Source organism: Chroicocephalus ridibundus, chromosome 1 (genome assembly GCF_963924245.1).
Source record: "Chroicocephalus ridibundus chromosome 1, bChrRid1.1, whole genome shotgun sequence".
In the NCBI taxonomy this organism is placed as follows: domain Eukaryota; kingdom Metazoa; phylum Chordata; class Aves; order Charadriiformes; family Laridae; genus Chroicocephalus; species Chroicocephalus ridibundus.
The window spans coordinates 161,654,823-161,682,022 of record NC_086284.1 but is presented as its reverse complement, the minus strand read 5'-3'; the positions used below and the strand labels follow the sequence as shown (position 1 = coordinate 161,682,022).

General features: G+C 45.2%; 1 protein-coding gene across 2 annotated transcripts in view; it reads left to right on the top strand.

Annotated features, from left to right (window-relative positions):
- The window catches only part of SYN3 (synapsin III), a 200,390-nt gene that overhangs the window by 159,146 nt on the left and 14,044 nt on the right, over positions 1 to 27,200 (top strand). Inside the window, exons 1-6 of one of the 2 annotated variants that reach the window (XM_063321524.1) lie at positions 4,223 to 4,797; positions 4,906 to 5,084; positions 6,893 to 6,955; positions 16,470 to 16,612; positions 22,769 to 22,843; positions 26,179 to 26,281. In XM_063321524.1, the coding sequence (XP_063177594.1) occupies positions 4,365 to 4,797; positions 4,906 to 5,084; positions 6,893 to 6,955; positions 16,470 to 16,612; positions 22,769 to 22,843; positions 26,179 to 26,281 (996 nt within the window). In that variant the 5' untranslated portion in view covers positions 4,223 to 4,364. Of the gene's footprint in view, positions 1 to 4,222; positions 4,798 to 4,905; positions 5,085 to 6,892; positions 6,956 to 16,469; positions 16,613 to 22,768; positions 22,844 to 26,178; positions 26,282 to 27,200 lie in introns of those variants that run through there. The other variant, XM_063321517.1, reaches the window with a different exon arrangement.

Genomic DNA, 27,200 nt, shown 5'->3' with positions numbered 1-27,200 from the left:
CTGAAGGTTGTTTTCCACTGTGAAATTCAGGGAAGTTTTGTTCTCTCCAAAGAAACCCCATGCTGCTCATTTGGAAATCAGTGATAATTCATAGTTTGCCCAAAAGTATAGTAAAGAGAGTAAAGAGAGAGCTTTGTTGGCCAGTGTCTTGTGAACCTTAGAAAAATGGCTTTGAAGATGCCAGCAGAACTTCATAGAGCATTTTTTCCCCCTCCGTCTCCTTCCTTTATCTTCTACCGCAACTTCGGTACTACAGTTTATCCAAAGGTAACCCATCAAAAGAAAATTCCTAGGGAGCTCACCACCCTGTCAATAACTGGTGTTCACCATCTCTCCCTCTGCAATGTGTTTACATGGGGAACAGAATTTTCTTATTAGAGGAAAACACAGCAAAAGGTACCCAATTCAGGTCAGCGGGGAGAGGAAACTCAAGGGTTTCTTCTTCTTTTCCACTGCATCCTGCAAAAAATATTTAAATAGTTTTTCAACATCAGGAGTTAGAGGAATGTATCCATTCTCCCAGCGTGCAAAGACAAGAGGCTTCCCTAAAAGCAACACGGCAAAATACCGGCTAAGCAAACACCACGCATTAAGAAATTTAACTTTTCTATGTACTCATAACAATCTTTAAAAAGTTGTCTGTATTTTAAGATGTGGTAATGGGGATTTATTGACCAGGACTGCTAGATATGTGTGTGAATACAAGCACGCAGACGTGCATACACACACACACTACATTATTTTTTTGTTGAGCATCTGCTTCTCTGGATATGTTCATATGATTCTCACATTGAAGCTCCAAGGGAATGAGAATAATATCAAATGCTCACACTCTTATCTTCCAAATGCTGAGGGGGACCACTGGGAACCAAAAGCATCCTGTCTCAAATAAAGGAGAAGTTAAGAAACATTAGAGGTGGAATTAATGATAAAAAGTTCCGTTTCACGCTTAACCCTTTCCACTTGCCTTCGTGAAAAGTTCTAACCGCAGCAAGTGTGAGGAGCCCTGAAACATTGGTTTGTGGTTTGTTTACTCGAGGATGTGGGGACTAAGTCATGTTGCTGTGGGGCTTAATTTTTCTTGTGTGTGTGTGTTGCACTTTATAAAAGCAGTGATACAATCAAAGGATAATTTTTTTACCACCCTGAAGGATGTTCATGCCCTAAGGCATTGCTGACTTCAGTTAGTAGCACAAATTAGTTTATGCTGTATCTCCAACTAGTTACTTACGATATTCATTCCTATCTGAAGCTGGAGGTGTCCGCTCCAGTGCTAAATGAAATGAAAAGTCCATCCATCTGAAGCATCTTAAAACCAGCCCTTTGCTTTGCACTCATTCCTGGTCCTCCCATTGTTCTCACAGACATCCAGGCCTGCAGCAGTGAGGTCCCCTTCAAATTATTGAATTTTTTTCCTCCCCAAAACCTTGTAATCAGCAGCCTTATTCTTACCCCTTCCTTATGCCACCTCCAAAACTTCCTTGCTTGCTAAAACTTTGGTCTCTGCCCTGACAGTGCTTTGCATCGAGTGTGTTAGTTTATGCCCATTGGATTTTATAAGTCTCCGTTACAGACTACTAAAACTACCATGGATTAAATCATACGCCTCACCCACATCACTGATTTCATCACCCCAGCTCAGTAAAGCTCTGTAAAACTTAAACCCATCCTAAAATGATATGCTGTCTCCTCTTTTGCTAGAAGGAGCGCTGTTGTATTGCAGGTGCCATCCCATCTGTCAGTCACCATACTGCTCCAGCTCCTACCTTGGGCAATGCTGTCTTCATCCAGCTGTTATTGAACTCCTCCTGTCACTTTTCTCTTCATAATCCCCATCTCCTCCTTTCTTCGGAGACCCTTGAGGGTACCCACTCCTCCTAACAATTTGCTTCAGCTGGCTTGGAAGCATAGGCCCTCTTGCCCCAGCTAATAATTTTTTCTTTGTTGTGCTATAGTTATAATACAGTAATGAATACACACGTGTGTGTTTTAAAGGAATCCATATCACATGTCTTTAATACAGCACAGATGTTAATGCTGGCAACTCTTATTGTTCAACATGTTCTCCCATCGTTGCTTGTGACACTATTTCTGATCTGGTAAACAGCAGAGAGGAAGGACTTGTCTGTCATTGTCCTTGGCCACCACAAATCTCCATGGGGCCACAGTATTAATCCACTGAGTGAGCCTTTCTGCGTGCGGTTGGTGATTACATTGACTCGTAAGCAAGTAAGTGAACAATAAGGAGCACTACTGCTTCTCCTCCGTGTTTCACTATACAGCCCTGACTTTGCCATGCCTGGCAAGGATGGCATGCAACTAGCGCTGATCTTCAGCTCAGATTTTCAGTAAGATAGTTCCATAAACACAATGACATCGTGTCATGACATCATTCCTTTCCTGTAGGTTTGAATCAGCTTGCTCGCTTTTACAGGAAATCATATATATTCACTGCTCCTCCAACTTAATTACACCAGGGAAGTGCCACACACATTACTTTCAACATTTAGCTCTCAAGTGCATGAAAAACCTTCCCATAACCCATTAGGTACCCACCCAGAACAAACCTTGTCATCATACAAGTAAAGGCAGCTAAATAAACAGAAAAGTCAGGTTTAGAGTAGAAAAGCTTGAAAAATTCACAGTATTACTTTTGGGAGAAGGGCGAAGCAAAAATTACAGTACGTCGTGCTTTGGGGGCTTCTGGCCTGATTGGAAACACTAGACGCTATGGTAATACAATACTGGTGCGAAGAGACCAAAGTTTTAATGTCTTCATATCCCGTCTCCCCAGACCCTTCCTAATATTATCCATGATGTCATTGCACCCTGGACTATTCATTTTAGCATCGACTGGAAAGGCTTTGCAGAAGAAAGAATAATACTGGAAATTGGAAGTGCATCATGTGAGATGGATAATATGAACTAATGCACAAAACTAAACACGGCAGAAGGAAATCAAAAGAGACATTCTGCATTGTTTATGGACTACAGGCAGTACGCAAAGTCACAGACCTAAGATCAGCATCTTTCCTGAGGGCCTCAGTGAAACAAGGGAGTGGAAAGTATTTATGGGATAGATCAGGTTTCATCTAAGATTCCTCCCTTCAGATCAATTTATATCCAACTCTGTTCTACTACTCCATCAGCAGTAAACACAGAAAATATTCATATATTTACAAGAAGTATTGAAAACCTCATTATTTGCTGGACAGGAGGGGCAGAGGGTAAAGGGGAAAGTGTCATAGTTTACAGCCGTGTGTTTTCAAATAGAGGCTAATGTATGCATACCGGCACTCACTTTTACACATCAGCGCCAAAATACTGATTAACTGCAAAGTGATCTTTACAGTGACACTACACACAGAGGAGGGCCCTTAAAATGAGGGGCTAAAATTATATACTTTGGGCCACCAGTGTTGTAAATTGGAAATAACTTCATGAGTCTCCCTTCTCTCCTACTAAAGGTGGCTTCGCGGACTTCCTAATTCAGGATCCAAACTCCTGCTATACTCTAAACAAGCATCTTCATACACTAAGTGCTAGACATGTATGCAAACCTTGCTACCTCATGGCTTTTGTGTGACAACATCTGGGCATACATTTATAGGATTTTATTTCAAAGGGTTGAATTCTGCATATAAACTAACACCCTGCATCTGATCGCTGAGCTAGCGGCGGTGCTACAGTCCCATCCCAAAACCCGCAGACATCATCTATACCAGCCCTGTCAACAGTTCGTGCACATTTTAAAAGCATCAAAGTGTTTGTCTCCATTTTTCCAAGAAAAAGGAGCCCTTACAACACATAAACAAACACATAGAAGACACAGACATATTTCTTTGCATGATTTCAGTAAAAACATGCTTTTCTCATTAAACTCTGGTGCTGTCCTTTGATTGTAAGCATGTTCTTTCCCAGGAAATCTATGACGAAGTATGTGTAAATACTCATCTCAAGGGTCTGCCCTTGTGGTGGCTGTGGTCACTCCCAGAGCTTCTCACCACATATGTGTGTGAATTGCCTCATAGTGGCGTGTATAGTACATTCTCCCTTCTTTCGGCTTCCCTATCCATCTGGGCACTTGCCAAGTATGCTGGCTGGCCACCTTATTAGCAACAGAAATGGGACTCGAGTCCCCATAAGGGGGTGGAAGGCGGCAATATCTCCCTTGACTGTGCTGGACTTCAGCCAGCTTCCACCACTTCAGCAAGGGCTTCCTATCTCCATTATTGGGTGGTTGTGGACTTTGGTTGCTTCAGTCCTGTGGGCTATTGAGAGCTTTTGATTCCACTGAACTTCAGCACAGTTACAGCAGTCCGCTGTCACTAGATAAACCCATTATAAAATGCAGCTAAGGGTACATGCTGCTCTCTCTCATTGGTTCCTTCATAAGGCAGGTTCACGTAGGTGCAAATTTGGTGGAGTTTCAGTGGCAGAAGCAGACTGCTGGCAAACTGCACATTCAGAGTCTGGATCTGTGTTTTGCCCCCATGCCCAGGCACTATGGCCAGCCCAAGTGGCTTGTGACTCCAGGGTGCTCTGGCACCAGCTGGTCACCCCTACGTGGGATGAGGCCAAGCCTTACCGAGAAAGCTGAGCTCATGTTTCCAAGAAGCAAAGAGAAAGGGAGAGGTTTGAGCAGAGCGCTGTCATTGCCGGTGGTGTCTTCCAGGCCAGCAGTAAACTTGGGCTGTTTATTGGATCCCAAACTTTCTTTGCATGTACACAGGAAAACAGATGCTTCCCACTCCCGGGCCCCATGCTCGAGCCAGGCTCCCTCAGCACAACCCACAGGTAGGATACACAAACAGGGCAGCAGAGGCACGGCTTCCTGCCTCTGGCCGCTTTGAGCTGGTGATATAACGTTATCTGTCCCGCACACTTCTTTGGCCTCCTTGCCAGGGTATCAGGCCGGCTGGCAGCATGCAGCTTGCTCTTCCCGTGCGGTGGGAGCAGCTGCCGTCTCTGCTCACAAACAGGGAACAGAGGCCGGGGCTTGCAGGCGCTTTCGCTCAGATGGTGTGCGTGGGGCATGGATGACAGTGCTGGGAAGAGAGCCAGGTCTCCCAGAGCCTGGGCAGGTGGGTGCCCTAACTACTAGGTTACCTTTCATCTTCCAGCATTTAGGGCCTGGCAGGGTCCATCCGTAGCCCTGTCTCCAGTAAGCCTCAGGTGCAGTCCTCCATTTGATTCATTTATGCCAGCAGCAAATTAAGTTTCAGGCTCTTACAATGAATTAGAGAGGTGAAGAGGAAACAGAGCACAAACTCATGTGCCCGGCCATATGCTTTACAGTGGGGCTTCAGGATGGCCACCTATCACAGCCTCTTGCCTCTTCTTCTGAAACGGTGGGTGCTGGTCCCTGCCTGTGCCAGGACTGATTTATCGCATCCGTGTGCCCTTCTGTGGCCCGAAGAGGACCCCTCAGCTTTCTGTCTGAAGAAGGTCCTCGCAAGAGACACAAGTTGTTTGAGAACACGGTGCACTCACTGTTCCCCTCTCCTGTGACACTTCTTTACATAAGCAGCCGAATAGCAAAACGTATCAGCGTTCATTACTAATTTTGTTATTTATAGCAAGCTGCCGCAGATGGAGACTGCAGCACCATTCTATCTTTAGGGCGTAGCGCCTGCCTGTCCATACAGACAATTGGTAATTAGCACAAGAACAATTTGTTTATCTATTCTCAAACTTAAATAAATAGGAGAGCCATTCATCTGTCAAAATTCAACTCCTTCCCATTGCCAGATCTCCAGGTTAACTGCTTCATGAATAGAGCTCATCGCTTCAGGCATTTAGGTAAAGACAAAAGGGTCTTTTAAAAGAATTCCCATTAAAGAAAATGAAATATGCAATAAAAAATAACAGGTTATATACTAAAGGGATAGCATTTAGACCACAAGAAGCAGGCACACGGGACAAGATGACGACCACAGGGATGTCAAGCAGAGGTGTAGAAATGGAACAACCGGTAGCAGGGGAGGTGTGGTGTATATATCCTCGTTACTCCTGGGGCATGCACTTCCTACCAGTCCAGCCACCCAGCTCTCAGCCAATCACTCCACGTGAATCCTTGCATGAGCATGAAACTGGGGAATAGAAGGCAGAGAGGATAGTTGCAGTTCTCCAAGTAAAATCCCATGTGTTCACTAAGATGCACCTGCATGGCCTGGATGGCAGGACCCTGCCCAATGTAAACACCATGCAAGCCAGGGAGAAGACATGATATAATTTTTTTCTATTTTTATTGCTGATTCCAGCCCTTCTTTGTTTTCTTTTATTCTCTATACCCGCCCCTGAGGTTAGAGAAGAGAGGAAGAGGCTTTATGAATAGATGGACTTTGTGAGTTGGACAAGCTTTGGCCCCTGTTCCCTCTCTCCTTGCCCCCGTCACTGCTGACGGGAGGGGAATGGGAGCTGCTGAAGAACTGCTCATGCTCACTTTAAATGCCAAAGCAGTCTACGTGGAGAAAAACAAACAACCCTTGTCTTTCTCACAATTCAGATGTTTTCAGCATCTGAAAGTCTTCACTTACTCAAGCCTGCAGGTGCAGCTTTTTTTACATGTGTATGAGCATACACACATCCATACGTACAGGGTGGGAAAAGCAACAGGAAAAAATAAGAAGGTTTTACAGGTTACTGCTATCAGGCAGCAAAAGTGTGTCAGATCAGAGGAATTCTGCCTGGCCTCCATTTCTGATCATATGGGTCCCAGTGAAGAGCTATTTGCTTATTGTACCACCACCTGGACAATCTTTAATTGACTTTTTTATCCTTCTATCAGCATCCAGGAAGGGGATAAAAGCTACTAAATAAAAGTAAACTATTTCAAATACAATGGCTGGAAATAAAAAACTAATGAGGAGCTCCTTCTTATGTCTTTCAGCACACAACTCCGAGTTTCCCCGTAGTGGTCAAGCTAGGACACGCTCATGCTGGAATGGGGAAGGTAAGTAAAAGAAAAAATACGTACAGCTCAGGAAACAGATATATTTGTGGCACAGAATTCCTGTGATTGTGCATGGCGTGTGGACAGCCAGAGAAGGGGTTAAACCTCCCCACAGCCTATCTGGGTTGCACTGGCTGTTCCTGTGGGAGAAAAGGCCTTTTTCCACTGTCACGCACTCGGAGACAGGCAGCGGTATTGGGTTGGAGGCTGTCTGGGATGCAGGAAGGGGGGTTGTGAAGAGTGGGGGAAAAGCTGGCTGTGCTGAAGTCATTAGGCTCGTCTTTTATATATTTTCTCCTCTCCTGAAAGTGGTAATGTTGTTTATTCAAGCACCTGTAATGTGCAGCTACACCCCGCAGCTCTCACAATGAGGACCAGTGGCACTGGTCTTTTTGAGTGCATTATGATGACCTTATTCAATAAAACGGGAGCCCTTCAGTTATTTTTTTCCTCCTTGCAAGGAAGAACAAGACCTTACAAAGCAGAGTGGCTGGTTGCCTGCCAAGGAATCCTGAAAAACAGTTCACTCCCCAGAAGGACCTGTTTGTTTTTCCCAGGCTCTCTGGGGTCTTTGTTCCCCAAGTGAATTAGCAGCCCCTGTTTCTTGGGGTGACCGGGCTCCCCTTTCAGTGAGGCATTGCCAGCACGTTCCTGCTGCACTTTAGCCTCCCCTTTCTTGCATATACCTTTTAAAAATCACCCCCTATCTGCCTAAAACTTGATTTGTTCAGAAGTAGGAAATTCTGATGTATCATCTCTGCATCCAAATGGGTGGAACATGAACTTTGTAACTGATAGCCCTGTCACACAGTACTTCCCTAGAGCAGACAGACCTTCTCCCAGCCTCACACTTTCCCTGAAAATTATATATACGTACGTCAGACTTAAACTTGGTACAGCTTATTTGCTTGCGCTCTGGAAACAGAAGCCCTTTCTGGCTTCCTGGATTGCACATGGAAGCTCTCATAATCATTCTTGCTTTGGTTGCAACGTTCCCCTGTCTGGATGGTAGCTGCTGGAGAGGAAGTGGGTTCAAATCCTTGGGCCAGTGGTGGAGCTGGCTTTCAGCATCAAAGAACAAACATTTAAATAAGCAGGAAATGTTTGTTAAAATATTGGTGCTGCGTATGTTAAACAGGCAGAGGTGTCATTGAATTAGAGTACATGCAGACAAGCCTAGAGTTGCTTGTAGAGCGAGCCACTGAATATATCCCTAGGAAGGATTTCATTAGCAAAATGCAACCAGGACAAACCAGGAGGAAGAAACTCTTCCCTGAGGAAAGGTTTCAAGTTCCTTAAAACCCTGAAATCCTGAATCCCTCTGACTGCTCTGCAATTTCACCTGTAATGCAGGGAGGGCTTCTTGTGTCTCTCCTGTGCACAAAGGACCCTCTGTGGCTACAGAAATGAGGGCAGAATCAGAGAAAAGTACCCCAGTCTTTACAGTGCTTCCAGACAAAACTCTCAGCAGAATATTTAGCTATTTTCTTCTGCACCAGACACCTTCCACCTCTCGCTTTCCCTCCCATTTTATTCTTTGACGATGTTGATTTTTGCTGTCACAAGTTATAGGGAAAGAGAGCTTCTATTCAAACTCCAGGCACAATTGTACACAGTGGTACAAGGCGGGTACGTAGGAAGTCGTTCCCGATGAAGATAGGCCGACAGCCAGCGTCTTAGAAGAAAGAATTTGTCTGAGGCCAAGTTTACTTCAGTCCATTATGAAATTAGGGAGTACTAGCAAAGTCTGGATGTGGATTTGGGCGCAGAGTTTCAACACTGCTCTTTTCTGTAGATGGGGAAGGTACAGGAAGGAAGGGTTGTTGACCTTATGGTTTTAGTGTGGGCCCTTCTCCAGCCACAAGCAGCCTGAAGGAAAGTTGAGACTGATTAAATTAGTCTTCTTGAAGTCCCTCTGTATTTCAGTTCATAGAGCAAAAAGAGAAAAGAGAAAGTGAAAATAAAATAAAGAACAAGTCAGTTGGTTTAAAGGCAAGTAACAGGAATTTGTTTCATGTTGTTCTTAAGACAATATGGTTCAAGCCCAAGTGGAACTGACAGAAACCACAGAAAATGTCAGGAGAAATACAGATAAGCAGAACTAGGGGTATACTAGAAAAGTAACACCTCTAAGTAAAAACATCAAACCTCCAATTAAGTAATTCAGAAGAGGAAAGTTTCCAGGAGACATAATGGTGGTTTTAACCATCATAATTTGAAAGCAATAACCAGTGATGATACGGAGATTACAGAGAACTAAAGAATTTCTTTGCATCAGCCTTCAGAAGTAGAGATGATAGCAGGAAATAGCAGGTCTTTAGCTGTAAAATATACACAACATGAAAAGAGAGAGGTTTGGTTTTGGTTTAGATTAGCGCAAGTAAATAAATGTTAATAAAGTACCTGCATCAGGTCATGCTTTGTATAAAAGCAGTGACTGAAGAAACAAAGGATAAAATAACCAACCTATTAGCCAAAGTACACATGTAAGTATTAAAAATAGTACTTACTGCAACAAACGATGCCAAGATAGCAAGCCATGTATTTGTACCTGTAATGGGTGCTTCAAAGGATGTGAGCATTCAGATTACAATCTCATTACCAGCAGAAATTGTCAAGGAAGTACTTACATTTTTCTTGTTATTAATGATAAAATCACATGTAATGGGAGGCACCAAGACTTAAAAGAATGAGCAAAGATGGGAAGTCCAGACACTGTTATTCTTTATTTGTCCTGAGGCAGTGGCCAGGAGCCAGAAAAACTCTGGACACAGAAAAGGCCTCTTCCCCAAAGAGTTCCACTATTGACTTGCAGGGAGACTTGTGTCATTTCACAGTTCTTCTTCAGTCTCTCTGTGTTACAGACCAGAGGGTTTATAATGATTACCTGATACTTATTGCTAATTCATGTTCATAAGGCTCTTGGCACTGTAGCAGAGTGTTTATTATGTTGCAATAATGGCTAGAAAGAGTCATAATTATAATAGTCAGACTTTCATTTTCACATACCCTTTGTTTTCACATTTTCACAAAATTCACTCACCACATTTTTCAATCAGAGGGTTGAACAGGGAATCCTTAAAGCTAAAATGAAGAATAACCATGTTAGGACTTGTAAGACACAGGCTCTGTTGACTGTCTTTAGCTTGGAAGAGGAACAGCATTCAAGGTCAGAACCAAAAGGGGTGGCAGTATACCACTAGCGATAGAAATGCTTTTGCCAAGTGATGCGTACATGTAAGGTGTAGGTGGGGATGAAGAAAGAAATATTTGCAATAAAAGGCATTTTGAAATTTCCATTGAGAAATCCAGAAACAACAGCCTCTCTGTTGACTTGAACAGAGATACCAGGAATAGCCTTTGCCCAGAGAGACAAAGGGGCCCCAGACAGTCTGCTCATCTAAAAACAGGACATATGCCCCTCAGCCCCTCCCATGACCATCATTATCCTCCTTCCAAAATCTGAAATCACTTCATATTGCGCTGGCACTGGAGGATCATAACAAGTGCTCTGTGTGCTGTTGGTCCAATACAGATAGAATATTTGTAGAAATACTGCTTAGACAATGGTTTACAATGGAGTCAGCAGAGAATGACCTTTCTCATGTTGTATTTAAGTTGCCCAGGCTTATGGGGTCAAGAATACCCAAGGACTCTTCCAGGGAAGCCATGGATGGACACTGAAATAAGATGTCCTTCCCTGTGCAGAGCTGAACTGTTGTTCGCCCAGCAGTTCCTAAAGGTCAAGGCATTTTCAAGCATAGTGCAGTTTGAGCCTAACTATCCCAGAAGTGATTGGGGGTCTCTGTTGCATAGGGTGAGCACTACAGTGAGAAAGGAATAACACTTCTTCCTGACTCCAGATCTCATAATGCCAGAGCCCGTGGAAAGAATAAAGCTCTGAGTGTTAATATCTGCCATTTGTGCGCTAACATGACCCTAAAGTGCCCTAGGAACAGAGCCCAGTGCTGCAAATTCACTCAAAGAGCCTCTTCACCTCTTCCTGATCAGATCATGAGAAGGAAACAACTGCCAGATCTGCAAAGAGCGGAAAAACAGTATCTGTTCATGTGGCTTTATATATATTTATATGAATTTAATAAATGTATATATATTTTGCTACACTTACTTTATTTTTAGACCTCTCTTATTAGGCCAGTTTAAGAGTCGCCTCCTGTCCCCTCCTGCCCCATAATTATGAAAACACCTCCCTAGTACAAATCCTGGCTCAGATGAATTTATTACATTGTAGAAGAAAAACTTGTTGTTCATAATAATGTGGTCAGAGTTATTTTCTCTCTTACTGGATGGGAAAGACTTCTCTACTTTTTTTTTCCCCCCTGGTATAAATATAGCACAAACTAAACAGAGACACTCTGTAATGTAAAAATACTGCAAGCTTTTTATCAGGAAGGACAGCTCGTCACCTTGTCTCTCTTGGGACTGGAAATAGAATGTTCCAAAAGTGAGAGCTTTGAAAATCCACTGTGCTAAAGAGGAAAGGAAGGGGAAAGGGCTGCCTTGGTTTGTCAAGGAACAAATATTTTCTTTTACAGAGGACAAATAATGACTTGACATGTAACATTCACAACAGAGCAGCCCAATTGCTGCGTTCCCATTGACTCATGAACGAGGAGGTACCACCCGTCTTGAAAATAGCAAAAGCATTCCCATTTCTTACACACCAGTCTGGAACCTTTTGCTGGGCACAGAAAACAGTGAGTGACCCAGGCTACCAGGGACCAAAGCTGCCAAGGCCTGGGGCTGAGAGAAGCTCTTCATTAGGAAGTTAGTACGGATTATAAGGTTTAACGCACTAAAGGCAGTGTAACATCTGGAGAACATCAGTGTGAGGATAATAAGGAAATGCAGACTCTGTTTTGTCTTTATTATTTTGAGGTGAGTCAAAGTTAGGCCTAAACTGAATGTGTGTCAGTTGGATCAGGTATTTTCTGAGACAGGGAGTATAATTTGGGGTAGGGGAAAGGAGAGACTCAGGAAACACTCTCTACAGAGCCATTCCTGAAGATCTGCTGTCTCAAAATGGAAAAGTCACTACAGAAAGGCTAAGCGCAGGTCAAGATGAATGAAAAATCACAAGCTCTGTGTGGCCAGGCCAGTTCCTCTGGAGAAAGAGACTCAGACATTTTCTCAAGCCTACCAAGACTCAGTTAAACACCTCATTGCCAAGCCTGGCCCTGGCTCAGCCTTGGACACCTACTTCCCAGCTCAACCTGCCTCTAACCCCAGTTTGGACACAGAAACTGCTTCTGCAAGCCATCTCCAAAGTGGTGTGGGTTCAACCTGTTAGGCAGATTTAACTCTGGATGACACTCAGAGAGGCAAGGCCAGGGCAGCCCTAGCAGGCTACTATAATTATGCCACTTTGGCTGACTGACTATTTTTTCATGTAGCCACATAACTAATGAAAGCAAAAGGGGACTGTGAAGCAATACCTTGCAGTGCCTAGGCTAAAGATGAGAGAGGAGCGCTGTAGCCCTGGGAGCCTGGTGTCCAGGAACATCTGGGATATACAAGAGGCAGTAAATTCGGGAACTATGAGATGGAGGAAGCAGAAATTTCTCCCCAGGTCCCTCACTGCAGGAACCTGTGCTCACACAGATCTCGGGGGTGTCTCAGACTGCCCAGGAAATATCTGTGGTAGGTTTCTAACAATGCCGGGACCCACCCTGCAAGGGAAGGCCTCAAAAGAAGGTCCACAGCAGGGATGGGACAGAAGTGTTTGCTCCTGACCTGTCCCTCAGACCGCTCTCCAGCCAAGGGCAGCAAGATCAGTGCCTCTTGAGCAGACTGAGGATGAGAACAGGCACCAGCCACAGGTCACATAGTATGAGCCTCTGAGATGCCACCACTGGGCAAAGGGACAGTCACATCTGCGTGAACATGTCCCCAGGAGTCCAGACAGAGTCCTCTCTCCACTGCAATAACAGGGAGCATGCTAGGGCACGGCCGGTGCCTGAGTTACAGAAGAGAGCCAGAAGGGAAGCAGGGACTCTCCCGGGGAGCTTTCTTACTCAGAAAAGGCATTTATCAACACACTGGCCCAAACTCTTCACAACAGGTCACTAAAATGCTACAGCAAACAGCAGCTGATGGCTCCAGAATGAGCCTATTGCTGCTCAAACAGCCAGCACAGCTAAGCAAACAGGCCGCCAGGGCAGGGGCTGTGTTTGCACTGACTGTTTGCACTTCTCTGTGCAGCTAATGGGATATTGCGTTTATCCTAAGAAGGGGGCAAAAGAGAGAGAGAGAGAAATGGCTTCCTGTTGATCTCTTTCCAACTTCTTTTCTCAGTTTCATGCATTGGCCAACCTGCCATTTTAGAAGACAGATGTATCCCTTATTAGGTAAATTGGTAACTGGTTGCTCTAGAATTATTTTTAATAGTCCCTTCTTAAATAATGCCCTCTGGCGTCACACTACATCCACCCTGGCTTTGGTTATCTCTAGGGGTTTTTTCTCCTGTTAGGAGAATGGATATTTTATTGACATGTAAAAGGGTTACAAGGCAGGAGGAAATGAATTATACAAAATTTAAAAGTAGAAAGCTAATAAAATGGTGGACTTGATAGATAAGGCAGGAAAATAAATCTAATTTGACTGTAACTCGAGTGCTTCCTGTTTATGAAGTCATAACCGTATGCTGGACTAAACCAGCGTTAACCCAGGACACGGCTGTTATTTTGTCAAATTTGGCCGGCTCTAACAATTAACAAATGGTGGCTCAGATTTCAGCATTGGTGTGGTGATTATTTTGATGCCTGGTGGGAAAAAGGGCCGTGATCTCATAAAAGGGGACCTCTGTGAGGTGCATTCTCTGAAAAGTCCATGGAAAGGGCTCTGGCACGAGCCAAGGAAGATGGCAGAGCTGTTTCCAGAGGACTGTGCAGTGGTGTAGCACTGCGGGAGTCATCGTCTTTGTTTTTCATGTCTGTCTTCACATCCTCGGTGAGTGTCCCCACTCTTTAGCTATTTACCCAGCCAAAAATCCTCAGGCTCAATGGAGAAAACACCTCCTGCTTTCCTTCTCTCTACATAGGGAGGGGGTGATGGAAAGGAGGAAGAAACGGACCCTTCCTTTCCATAGCATACTGAAGTTTTGAGGAAAAATCCCGTTTAACGAGATGAGCATACAGCTCCTTTCTAGCAATAACAATACAGTCCAATTCCAGTCTGGAGAGGGAAGCAGCACCCCTTCCTCTGCCTCTGGGACAAATGATCCTGGGCTGGGAATGTAAATGTTTCAGCCGGGGCCCAAGGACATCTGTTGCACAAGCGCAGCACTTAAAGATCCCACAAATGTCCTTGTTCCAAGTAGGTCATTATATAATGGCTTTTGTCTTTTCCCATTGCCAAAAGGGTCTGGGTGAATATGTCGTAACACCGTGCGTTGCCTGCCCATGTGGTCCCTCCCGCGAGCATCTCATCTGGGTGGGACTCCCTTGCTTGATGTCATTCAGCCAGCGCAGCCCTTCTCTGTGCAACAAAAATACCTGGCCCTGACACAGCCTGCATTGTTCCCCCTGGTATTTCTTGAGAATGTGATGCCCCGGCTGGGGGTTCCCTCCATGTGAGGTGCTCCCGTCTCCCGCTCCCCCACTGCCTCTGGGGCTTTCCTACCACCTCACCCTTCCCTGCCACGCCAGGAGCAGCCAGCACCGCACGCAGCCCTGCTCGGGCATAGAGGGGAACAACGCAGCCCAGAGCAACGCTGCTCCTCCTGCGTGACGTGCAATGGTTGTTTTTACATTTCCCCATTGTGATTGTTATTTCCTTTTTTTCTTTTCTACACTCCCACCCCACAGACTATTGTCGTCTTCCTCTGCTCCTATTCTCAGTGGTCCCTGAATAGCAAGAGCACAGCCCTCACCACAGCAAAAGGGAGGAGGACTAGAGGTATTTGTCATTCAGCAAAAGCAGAAGCAAAGACCAGATCTTTTTTCCTCTTATTCAGGCATCTAGAAATGGTCACAGGTCAAACTAGTTGCACTTTTCACCTTCCCCACAACCTGTCCAGTTCTCAAAAGCTTTTCTGCATGAGGATGTGGCTGCATCTTTGACTTATGTTACAGCTGGTGCTTACGCAAAACCATCTAAACAGAGTAAAACAGGTTAGCAACAAGCTTGTCCTCTGTTCTCTAGTGAAGATGGCTCCTGCCCTCTCATGGTTGAAGGCAGAGATGTAAAACCACTTGTTTGTTCTTTGCAAAGAAGCATCAAATACCATTGCATGCATTTCCTTCAGCCGGCTCCACATAGTCTGGCATCACCCTCCTTTAACACGCGCACTGACGCAACTGGGAAACTCTTCTAGGGCAGAGACCAACCGGTTGTCACGAGAGAGCAGACGCTTAGCAAAGCAGCGTTGCAATTCCCAACTGTGGTCTCAAAGTGTTACCAAACTACAAAGTGTAGGTAATATATAAAGAAAGTCACTTGCTTACCCTTTTCACAGAGTGTTGGTCTTTTTTCTAACAATTAACCCTCCCTTCCTGCATCCGTCCGGCCTTAAGGAATACGACTTGCATGGGGTTTCTCTGGTGCACCAAACAAGTTTTTGCCAATAGACTGAAGGACGGGGTTGATTGTATGAATGAGGTGAAGTTGTCCACTGTGTTCTCATTACCTGCTTGTTCAGTTTTCCTCTCCCAAATCAAAAAAATTTTGCAGATATTTGGTCATATCATTAGAGCTTCTACTGGTTTGGTCCTTCTTTCTTCAATTTTTTTTTTTTTTATGAGATACAGAGCATTTCTCATAACTGAATACAAATCATTAAAAAGCCAGCTTCTCAGAAAAACTCCAGCTCATAGGCCACTGCCCTCTCATTTCCAAGTGCGACTCAAGTCTAACACCCAACCAGCTGTGCCACACATGTGCCCATGGCATCGCACTCACACAAATCTCCCCCAGCATCACAGGCTCCCCCAGAGACACGCTTTTCCTTCACAACTTGCTTCCAGCTGGGAGACCTGCACCACTCCTCCAAGAAAGTCTGGAGGGGTGTAATGTGAAATGCCAGGGAACTGAAGCTTAGAGGTGGCAGACAACCAGCTCTCTTGTTGATTTCCTGGCATTGGTTTCTATTTCCTGACCACCCAAAATACTCTGTTTTCATCCATCCCAACATGGGAAATAGCAGTTTCAATGTTCGAATGAAGTAATGCCCCTTAAGAGATCAAATGTTTTTCTGAAGCATCATAAATGCAATGAGCATTAGCAAGAGCCATCTGGGCAAAGGTCCCCTGCCACCCTGGTGCCAGGTTTACGAGGGCTTGTGCATGAGGAAGGAGAATGGGGTTGATTCGTTCTGGGTTGGGTTGGTCTGGGGAGCTCCTCTGTCTAAATCACACAATCCCTGCTCTGTCCTCAGCTCCATCTGTGTGGGTTTTAACTGACGTTGTGCTATTCAGGCGCGGGCATGACTTCTACTCACAGAGTATTCCTGTTCTTTTTGCTCTTGTCACTTTTTCACTGCATTTTGGCAATCAAGGTCAAAGTTGAGAACCAACACGACTTCCGGGACATGGCCAGCATAGTAGCCATGGCAAAAACCTATGCCACCACCGAGCCGTTCATTGACTCCAAGTATGACATCCGAATCCAGAAAATCGGCAGCAACTACAAGGCTTACATGTGAGTGCACGGCTATGCTGGAGTGAGACCGGGGGGAGACAGTGCTGTGGATGTGATTCAGTCGGTGTCTGCTCTGGGCAGGAGTAGGAAGCTGACTTAATTTCCTTGAAGAATAGCCCTGCTGTTCTCCTCCCACCTCTGAACCCAGATCCCTCATCCACCGATCATCTTCTCCATTACTCACCGTCTGCTCATTGTGTCTGGAAGGTAAATGTTCTCTACCTGTTTCTGAGATTCAATTAGTTCCCAGTATAACAGCTGTGCTCTGCCATCACCTACCACCTCTCCCTGCTGTTGTCGAAGGGCTCATCTTTCCCAGCAAAATCCCCGCCCCTCAGTACCCTCTAGTGGGAACGGAACCCACCTCCTTCCCACCTGGCAGAAACAATAAAAAAGATGGAGCCAGCTGCAACTCATGGAGTCCTACAGTGTCCAACACATAGCAACACCCCATCCTCTCCCCAGCTGGAGATCATAACACCACAATCTCACGAGGACACAAGCAGCAGACAGCACCGAGTACGAATGGCCTCAGCCTGGCCAGCACGCAAGGTTTCTGTGGGCATTTTGCATGTGTGCTCCTTGAACCCTACCAAGGAGGGAAAGGAGAAGGAGAGACATTTCTGTGGGTGCCCCAAAGCTCCTCCCTGCCCTGTGGAGTAGTGAGGGAGGTGGCATGAAGGCAATCCTCAACACCGGTTTGTTTAAAAAGCGCTCAGCCAAACTTCAGTAGTTCTCAAGCTCAATTAAAGTTGTAACCACATGAGTCAGTAAGACACCTGTTTCTTCTTACTGCAAACAAGTAGATGAGAAAAGCCAAATAGCACAGCTTCTCCAGAAGCTCCTTATCCAGCCACAAAATTCTGGACAAGTAGACAGCTCCGGCAGTACGTTCTTAGGTCACCAGATAAAAAAAATTCACATGTTACCTAACACCCACAATACTGTGAGGTTTGGGTCCATGTTTACAAACCCCTAGGCCATAGTTCTGATGAAACATAGTTAAATAAGATAACCAAACGTACGCCATCACATATTTCTCAGCTATAGCTGCCTAACATTCCTGGTTGGGTTTCCAGCACAGAGGTATTTAGGTAAACTAGATAATGACTGAGTCACATTCTTCACGGGTAGCACTTGTGGGACTCTGGGCTGCTTCATATGAACTCAATGAAAGAAAATTTGTTTTGAATCTGATCAGGTCAACAATAGCACAGTTGCCTAATATTACATTAACATCTCAGGGAGTCTGGCTCAAATGGGCCAAAGGAAGGAAGGTTTAAAATATCAATTAAAATTCCCTATTCCTGCCAACCTACCCAGCCTTGGCTCCAGAGCCAGCTCCCCGCCTGCCTCTAAGTGAAACAAAGGCCCGGTTAGCCTGACCATATCCTCTGCCTGTTTATTATTCGCACTCACCACGCACTCATCCAGACTGGGTTCAGAAATAACACCAGATGATTGAGGAAAGAAAGCAGTCACACTAAGAGCTAATCTCACTCGGGAATATAGCTGCGCAAACAACTGTTTGCTAAATGAAAAATGTTTTCACATGAAAACAGCCATGAACGGGAAACACCTTAATGAGAAATGAAGCTAATTAGCAAAGAAAGCAAACAGCAAAGTTCACCCAGCGACTTGCTAACCCAGAAGGTTGACTTAATATTGAGAGAGCCATTTATGGATGTGAGCTTCAGAGAGCAGTATAGTCAGTCACATCGTGGGCTGTTCCTTCTGTCCCAGCATCAGACAGAATAGAAGGTTATTTCTATGGCATAAATAAGTCCCTACTATGTCCAAGGACAGAGGTAAAAGCACCCAAAATATCAGAGCTCTCACTGGTGTCTCAAACAGAAGAGTCAAAATCAGTAGTCACGCTAGCAAATCTCAGCCTTAAAGGCAATTACAGCATCTGCAGTAGCATCATACTAAGTGAATTGCTTTGATCTGTGAGCCATGGAATCTACCCAGTATTTTTTATACCTTCACCCACACATATAGACTTTAAAAGCCCCCTTTCTTCTGAGAAAAGACCGTGTACCAAAATTCTCCAGAATATGTTTACTTTGCACCAAGCATCTGCCAGAGGGAGGATGCTGGAGGGTGACTCATGCATTCCTCCCCGCCCCAGATGTTCAATGCACTTCCTTCCAGCCCATGACCCAAGGCTTGAGTTCAGTTTCCCATTGACTTCAGTGCAGCGACTCCAGATTTACACTAGTAACAAACACCTACTTAGCCCATGCCTTGGGCCAGTCTCAAAACAGCAGATAAGCAGCATGTGATATATGCCTAAAATCCCACCAAATCTATTTGACTGTCATTGTAATACCGGTGAAGAGAAAACATGAATATTGGTCATGTGGCAGGGGAAATTGGGGCAGAAATTACGCTTCCACCCCCACCACAACTGGGAGCAAAGAGAGGGATCGTTTCCAGTTCAAATTCGTGAAATGTTCACTTTGAATGAAGCCATCAGATGCTGACTTTTACAGGTGGGATATTCCTTGCCACCAGCTCTTAGTAAGAGGGTAATATCCTTTCCTTTCTAGTCTCATGAGTGTGACTTCTGATCTTGTCACCTCAAATGCAGTTCAATGTGCTCTACAAGGAATACAAAATCAACTGTGTCTAAACCAGAGCTACTTTTAGACTGAAATGGCCCAGCTTGGAGATGGTGAGTATAAGACACCAACAGCCCATGATCTGCTAGTCGATCCACTTATCCTAACCAATGCTGAAGGTGTCTTAGTCACAGATCTGCTTGATCAACTGATCCCTAAAAGCCTAGGGTCCTTTCCTTTAAGGTACTGACTGTACACTGTTTTGGCCCTGTCCTGGGTTGACCCTGGCTGGATGCCAGGTCACCACCAAAGCCACTCTATCACTCCCCTCATCAGCTGGACAGGGGAGAGAAAATATGACAAAAGGCTGGTGGGTCAAGATAAGGACAGTGAGATCACTCAGCGATTACCGTCACAGGCAAAACAGACTCAATCTGGGGAAAATAAATTTAATTAATTACCAATCAAATCAGAGTAGGATAATAAGAAACAAAACCAAATCTTAAAAAAACTTCCCCCTCCCCTGCTCTTCTTCCTGGGCTCAACTTCATTCCCGATTTTTCTACCTCATCCTTCTACCACCAGTGCAGGTAATAGGGAATGGGGGTTGTGGACAGTTCATCACATATTGTTTCTGCTGCTCCTTCCTCCTCAGGGGGAGGACTCCTCACACTCTTCCCCTGCTCCAGCATGGGGTCCCTCCCACAGCAGACAGTCCTCCACGAACTTCTCCAACATGAGTTCTTCCCACAGGCTGCAGTTCTTCACAAATCACTCCAGTGTGGGTCACTTGCATGGGGTGCAGTCCTTCAGGAACAGACTGTTCCAGTGTGGGTCCCCCACAGTGTCACAAGTCCTGACATCAAACCTGCTCCAGCACAGACTCCTCTCTCCACAGGTCCACAGATCCTGCCAGGAGCCTGCTCTAGCATGGGCTTTCCATGGGATCACAGCCTCCTTTGAGCATCCACCTGCTCCAGCGTGGGGTCCTCCATGGGCTGCAGGTGGATATCTGTCCCACCATTAACCTCCACGGGCTGCAGGGGAACAGCCTGCCTCACTGTGGTCTTCACTGTGGGCTGCAGGGGAATCTCTGCTCTGGCGCCTGGAGCACCTCCTCCCCCTCCGTCTTCACTGACCTTGGTGTCTGCAGAGCTGTTGCTCTCACCTATTACCACTCCTCTTGTCTGTCTGTTGTTCTGCCACAGTTTTTTTTTCCCCTTCTTAAATATGTTATCACAGAGATGCCACCACTGTTGCAGATGGGTTCAGTCTTGGCCAGCAGCAGGTCCGTTTTGGAGATGGCTGGCATTGGCTCTATCAGACATAGGGGAAGCTTCTATCAGCTTCTCACAGAAGCCACCCCTGTAGCCCCCCTGCTGCCAAAACCTTGCCACATAAACCCAATATACCAACTGCCCAAGATCTGCTAGTCTATCCACTGTCCTAAGCACTGCTGAAAGTGTCTTGGTCTCAAATCTGCTTGATCAAATGATCTCTAAAATCATGGGGTCCTTTCCTTTAAGATACTGACTGTACACCGCCCCCCTGATGTTTAGGATGATTGGAAGCACTTTGACTTTCAGTCCCTGAGAGAAATGGGGTTTGAGGCGGGGCATACTTGGGGAAATATTTTTGTTTTCAGTCTCCTTTTCCAGTTCAGGTTGAAAACTAAAAGGGAAAGAAAAAAGAAGAATTTGGTGGCACACTTGACACCTGAACTGCTCAGACACGTTTGGAAGGGAGTGACCTTGACAGAGGCTGTGGTGTAGGAATTTGGTGACTGGTCCAGAGGGCTTCAAATGACGTTTTTCCAGGAAAGTTCAGGATACAGCTTGTGCCCAATATTGGCTGGAGATGGGTAGGCATAAACAAGTCAATCCAATCAGCCCAACGGCTAGAGCAGAGTTCTTATTTTGGGAGCTTTCCCACATCAAATTTCCTTGTAAAACTGTATAGCTGTGGTTTGGCTTTCTTAGGGACGACACAGCTGCTTACATTTGGTATGCCAGGTACATTTCCTAAACTGATATACAATCATCTTGTCACTGATCAGACTCCAGGAGTTCTAATCAGTACTAATGGGATTCTGGATGCCATCTGCCACTGCAGGGCAATTTTCTGAACCTAAATTTTAATAAAGAGTGGATCTTCCCATTGCAGAACTGAAAAACGTAATCCTAAGAATCCCATGTCAAAAGAAAAAGAGTCTGAAGGTTGAACACTGACCTCATAGGCCATCAAAGGGCTCATAACAGTCAAAGCTTGAGGAGGAATCAATTCTTTTGCTTAGAAAGCCGGACAGGAAGAGGGATGTTGGATGAAGGGAACAAGGGACAAGAGTCAACTATATGGAAACACAGTTATTCGACACAGTAGTCATGCTTTTTTGCCCCCCCTCCCTTCTCCTTTAAATATGGATACAAAGACCATTTAAATTTCATAGCAACTATACATACTGCTTTAGAAGAGAAATGGAGAAAAGACTCCAGGCTGTCCCTCACCAGAGTAAAGGGGAACCTTAGGTAGTCAACTATTATGATCCAGGTTTATAGTCTAGCAGGACATCAAGACATCACTGCTTCACATAGTTTTGCAAGTTCAGAGTCTCTTTTACACATCATGTTGAAAAAGTGAGAGAACTGGCAGCGAGGGTTCCCGCAACCTCATGTTGAAGTGTTGGATCACACCTCATACTCTCCTTATAAATCTCTACCTAAATCTTCTTCAGTACGGAGATGCTCCCTGGATGTATCCTGTCAGCTTGTTGACTTGTCCTAGTTTGTACACCCCATGTACACTGTACATAGTTGTGTACCTTGTCAGAGAGATGCACAGTGTTGTCACAAGGGCTTGTACGCTGTGCCAGGCAGATACACAGTGTTGTCACAGCAGGCTCTCCAAGGTCTGCCTTGTGCCTAAGGTCAAGAAAATGAAAATTTTCACCCCTTGATGGGTGATGGTGAAACCCAGGATTTGCCAGCAACAGTACATTTTTTTGGAAATTAACCATCAGTTGCAGCTAATGAGAATCCAACAATTTTGCAATTATAAATTCTCCAAGTCCAGACACGGTGAGACACGGACAGGTCAATGAAAAATCAGTGAAAAGAGTGTATAATCATATATTCTATGACACCAGTAAAATTGAAATCAAAGGCAGGGAGACCCAGAATGTCAGAGCTGGTATTTGTGAAGCTGCTTAGCAGATCTTTGCCTGGAGAGTTGCTCTTCCACGGACAGAGGATGCTACCCATTGCAGAACACAAGGGTGATTATCCCAGATCTCCTATAGACATTTCAGCTCTCCTGAGCCTGATGTATAAAGAAAGAAAGTACTCACAGACCTTGATGTGTGCTCAAGATTCCTTGGAGGTTTCCCTAATTCCTCATTCAGGTTTTCAAGAGTCTGAACAACATGTCCTGTATGGAGTGTTGTTGAGGCAGGATTTGGAAAGGCTTCTGTCAGGATGAACCTCACCTCATCCCCTCCTGTACAAGCACTGAGTCAAGAATGAGGACTACAGTATGAGGGGGGATGGGGCAGGAGTGTATTTCATGTTTGGATTACGTTTTTGGTTTGTTTTCCTAGGAGGACGTCCATCTCTGGAAACTGGAAGGCAAACACAGGTTCTGCGATGCTAGAACAGATTGCAATGACAGAGAGGTAAGGAACAGGGTTTCAAGACAGTATTAGCTATTCTTCGGTTAGAAGGGAGGAATTGTATTTCAGACTTTGGTTAATTGAGAGAACTAGTGAGGTCTCCCGGGAGGCTGGATAAAGAAGTTTAAAAGACTGAGTGTTTCCTTAAAAAAATACTAAGAGCACAAAGGCAAACTGTCCTATTTTGGAGAACAGACTGGAAGTCCAGCTAGAGACCAACATTGCTAGATCATTAGATCTTTAGTGAATGTAGCCACAGGAAACACGACCAGCATGCTAAGGTCAAGCACACAAGCATAAACATGTAGGGATAAAATCAGAAAGGTCACAGCACAAAACAAGAAGTAACAAGAAGTTATTCTAAGTACATTACTAATGAGAGGCAGACACAGAAAAGTGTTTTTCTTCTGCTCAACAGAGGGAAAAATCTGTCAGCTGAAGTGTTGAAAGTGCTTTTTCGCATTGGTCTCCCAAAAGTGGACGCTGTTTTAGCTAAGGTCTTCTCACTGCTGAACAGAGCAGAAGGAATTGCCTCATGCATCTTACAGACGAAAATTTGCAGATGGTACTTCCATATATTCAAATCACTGAGATATTTGCTAATACTGCAACTGCGTGATGTTGCTGACTCATGGTAACACGCTTTGCTGTAATTCCCAAACCCTATTCTGCAGAACTCCTATGAAGTCACTTGTTCTCCATCCTCTTTAAGTACATTATTTGTAGAATTATAGAATCCATAGATTATGTGTAGGCCCTCATCCCTAGTGAATGTAATATTTTTTCAGATTATACCTACAATTTGTCAGCATCATGATTAATTCTGACTCTGTCCAGCTTTGGGCACCACTTTTGAAGAGAGAGAGCAAGGAGCTGGAGAAAGCCCAAAGGACAATAAGGGGAATGCTCAGAGAAAACAAAATAAACCTACAAGAAAAGCATGCAACAATTGCTTAGTTTTTACACATTTTTCAGTTAGCACTGATATTTATCCAGTAGAGGTGTAGACTCATGCATAATGAATCTATGCGTGCAGTGCAGAGGTTCACCGTCACAGAACTAGAAGTTGTCCACAAGCTGAACGCTACTTCATCCTAAAGATGAAAAAAGCTTAAAGGGCACAAGCTCTTCAAATATGTAAAAGGCTTCTAACAGGACATTACTCACTCTTTATATTACTAGTAGAATACTGTAAGAAATAATGGGCTTAAGTTATAGCAGGAAAGGTTTGTTTGAACATTTCCTATATTTTCTAACAGTAAGGATAGAATAGCACAGAAAAGGATTGCCTAGAGGAGACGGGGAATCCCTTTTCTCTTTCAGACCAGATTAAAGAAATGTCTCCTCTTTGGGGTACAAGAGTTGTGCAGGTGATCATCTAAGGTCCCTTCTGCACCTTTAGTTCTGTGAAACAGGGAAGCCTAGCAAAGCCCCAAATCAGATGCTGAAGGTGACTCTGCAAGACCCTAATAGGACTGTGGGAACTGGACATTATTGTGCATCCTGGCTACTTATAGCACAGCTAAAGCTAGAGATAGAAAGCGTAGACATTCCCTCATGGCAGTGTTGTAGGACTAAAACCCAAATTCCTGCCAGCCTGCCATGCTACATTTTGAAGGTTCATTTTATAGGTGTAGTACCACAACTCACCACTCTAGCCTTATCCAGCCATAAATGCAACAAATCCCATTGAAATCTGTGAAGTCATCAGTGCGTGCAACAAGGCAGGAGTGTGCTAAAATGCTCTGCTGAGTAGGAGCAACCTGAAGTACTCACTGTACTGAACATTAGCCCAAAGGATTGACATGTCCAGGCAAAATGTCAGTAAATCCTCTACAAATGCTACCCAAATGCAACCCACCCCAGCAGCCCTGATGCCTCCCAGTGCTCACCTGGGCCAGCAATGCTGAAGACGTGGCTAGTGGGGGCGCTGGCCTGGGCAACAATTCCCTGAGCCTGGCTGCTGAACCTGGACATCTAGAGATGTCCCTCAGGCGAAGAGGTGGTTCCCATGATGGTGCCCCTGGGTGTGTGACCACAGCAGTGCAGGAGAGGGGCTGGCAGTGCCTCCTGCCTGGCTCACGGGGTCTATAGTTCTCCTCCTCTTTATGCTACTGACTCCTCCTCAGGTGCTGTCTTCTTCAGGGGGGCTGGGGTGAATGTGCTTGGTCTCCTCATTAGGGATAAGAGAGCACCAGTAGTCATATAAGCCATATTCTTCCTTCTTCCCACAGGCATTGTGTTCGCACAAGTTGATCATTATATTGTCAAGCTATGGGGACTCTGGCTGGCTTCAAGGACATAAACTCGTTCTTTGGCCAGAACAGCTCTTTTCCCAGTCCCTGTAGGGTCTGCAAAATGTCAGTGTTTTCACGAGACTGTGGCTGGCCTTTCCTCCCCTCCCCGCATCTTGTCATAGTCCTGCTTACAGATCTGCTGTTCTGAGATTATTATTTTTATTGAAATGGTCGGGACTGCAGCACAGCTGCACAGGAAATAAAACCAGGCCACCTCATTCCCTCCTCATTTCCACAGAGGGGGAATGCGGTCCCCCCATAATACGCCTCTTGTCATTCTCTCTCCCGCTTTGACACCAGGATAGCTAAGGGGGCACCAGCCAGGCCTGGCCCTTGTTCATACCAGCTCATGTTCGTGTTCTGGGATGACTAGAGAAGAGGGCTGCAGCCTGCAGCTCTCCCTCTGACAAAGCAGTGCCTGGTCCTTGTGATGGGACCGCCTGGCTAGGAGCAACACCCAAGGGGCAGAAGGGAGGCAGGAGGCTGTAAAAGGATTAAATTGAAAGCATAAATTGTAAAAAGTGGAACTGCTGGGTTACAGATCAGGGAGGGGATGGCTACTTCTTGCTAAATTCTGCACTCACTCTGATCCTTCCAGCCCCAATGTGCAGGACATCTTATCAGGAGAAAGCTGCCTGCATAATGGAGGGCTTTCAGGCAATGCCAATACAAACGCTAAGGGCCAACACTACTGGGAGATTAAATGAGCTAAATATTTATAGCTTGGCTAAATGACAACCAACTGGAGATCTGATGTAAACACCAAGGAGGGAAAGAAACATTTTAAGGTGGCTTTGAGGGCAGGATTGAAACGGTCTGAAATGAAGGGAAGCTTTAGGCAAGATACTTGTTTTTTTGTTCCATCTCCTGTGCAAGACAGGAAGGCAATAATCCAGCAAAGCACATGAAGTATGCCTTCATATGGTTTCAACAGGGCTCCTGAATCTCTTTGTGCTCTTATGGGCAGCAGGACGGGTGGCTGTGTTTGGCGAACTACCCAATGGCAGCTAATCCTAGGCCATGCTTCTGTGGTTTCTGCAGGTACAGACTCTGGGCGGACGCCTGCGCGGAAATGTTTGGAGGTCTTGACATCTGCGCTGTCAAAGCTGTCCACAGCAAAGATGGAAAAGACTATATCATTGAGGTGAGAGCACGGGAAACCTGAATGCAAGTCTCCTTTGGGAAGTGTATCTGCAAACGTGCTCCCTTGGAGCCCATGTGCACCAAAGCGCTTGCTTACCCCTGTGGGCACAGTACAGCAGTCACTGTTTCTCGGTGCCCACCTGGTTCCTCCAAGCTGTGGCCCACTGATATGCAAGAAACTGATTTAGAGTCCCAGCTAAACTGGCAAATATGCAGCAAGACATCAGGGTTGAAGTTGCCTTCATTTCTCAATGTGGACTGTGAAAGGAAATGGAGAGACACAGGCTGCTTGGCCACCTCAGCTTTCCAGCTGATAAATCCCCACAGTGTAGAACCTCACCAGCATGGGACAGATGTGAAGCTGCCTTCTTATTGAGCACGTAACAGCCTGCAAGTGTTGCTGGCAGCATCCAGTTTGGTGTGTCTCAGTGCTCCAGTGCCCCAGTACCACCCTTCATAGGCTGAGCACTTGCAAAGCCAGCGCATCTCTCAGCTGCTAGCAGGGATCAACAACATCACGAACAAACATGCCTATATTCAGCCCAACCTGAATGCAGGTGCCAGATGCCATGTCACCCTCCCCCCATTATCCATGCAGAGGTCCAGCAGGTGTTTCAGTCCATTAAAAAATCTCTGTTTCTCTCTGAATGAATCTGTCTTTCTGCAATCACTTTAAAGGGAACTCCAATAACAAAAAGCCTAGCTGCATCTAATTTAGAAGAGTAAAATAAATGGTGAGAGTGTAGCAAAAATATCCGTAATTAGCGGGAACAATTTAATTTAAAAAACAAGTGTATTTTCTAAAATCGTTTGCCCGGACAGCATTCACTACAGTAACAGACCAGCAAGACAAAGCACCATGGAGTTACTATGGGCAATGTGAACTACAAATGTTTGTGTTCAGAGCCCTCTTAGCTGGA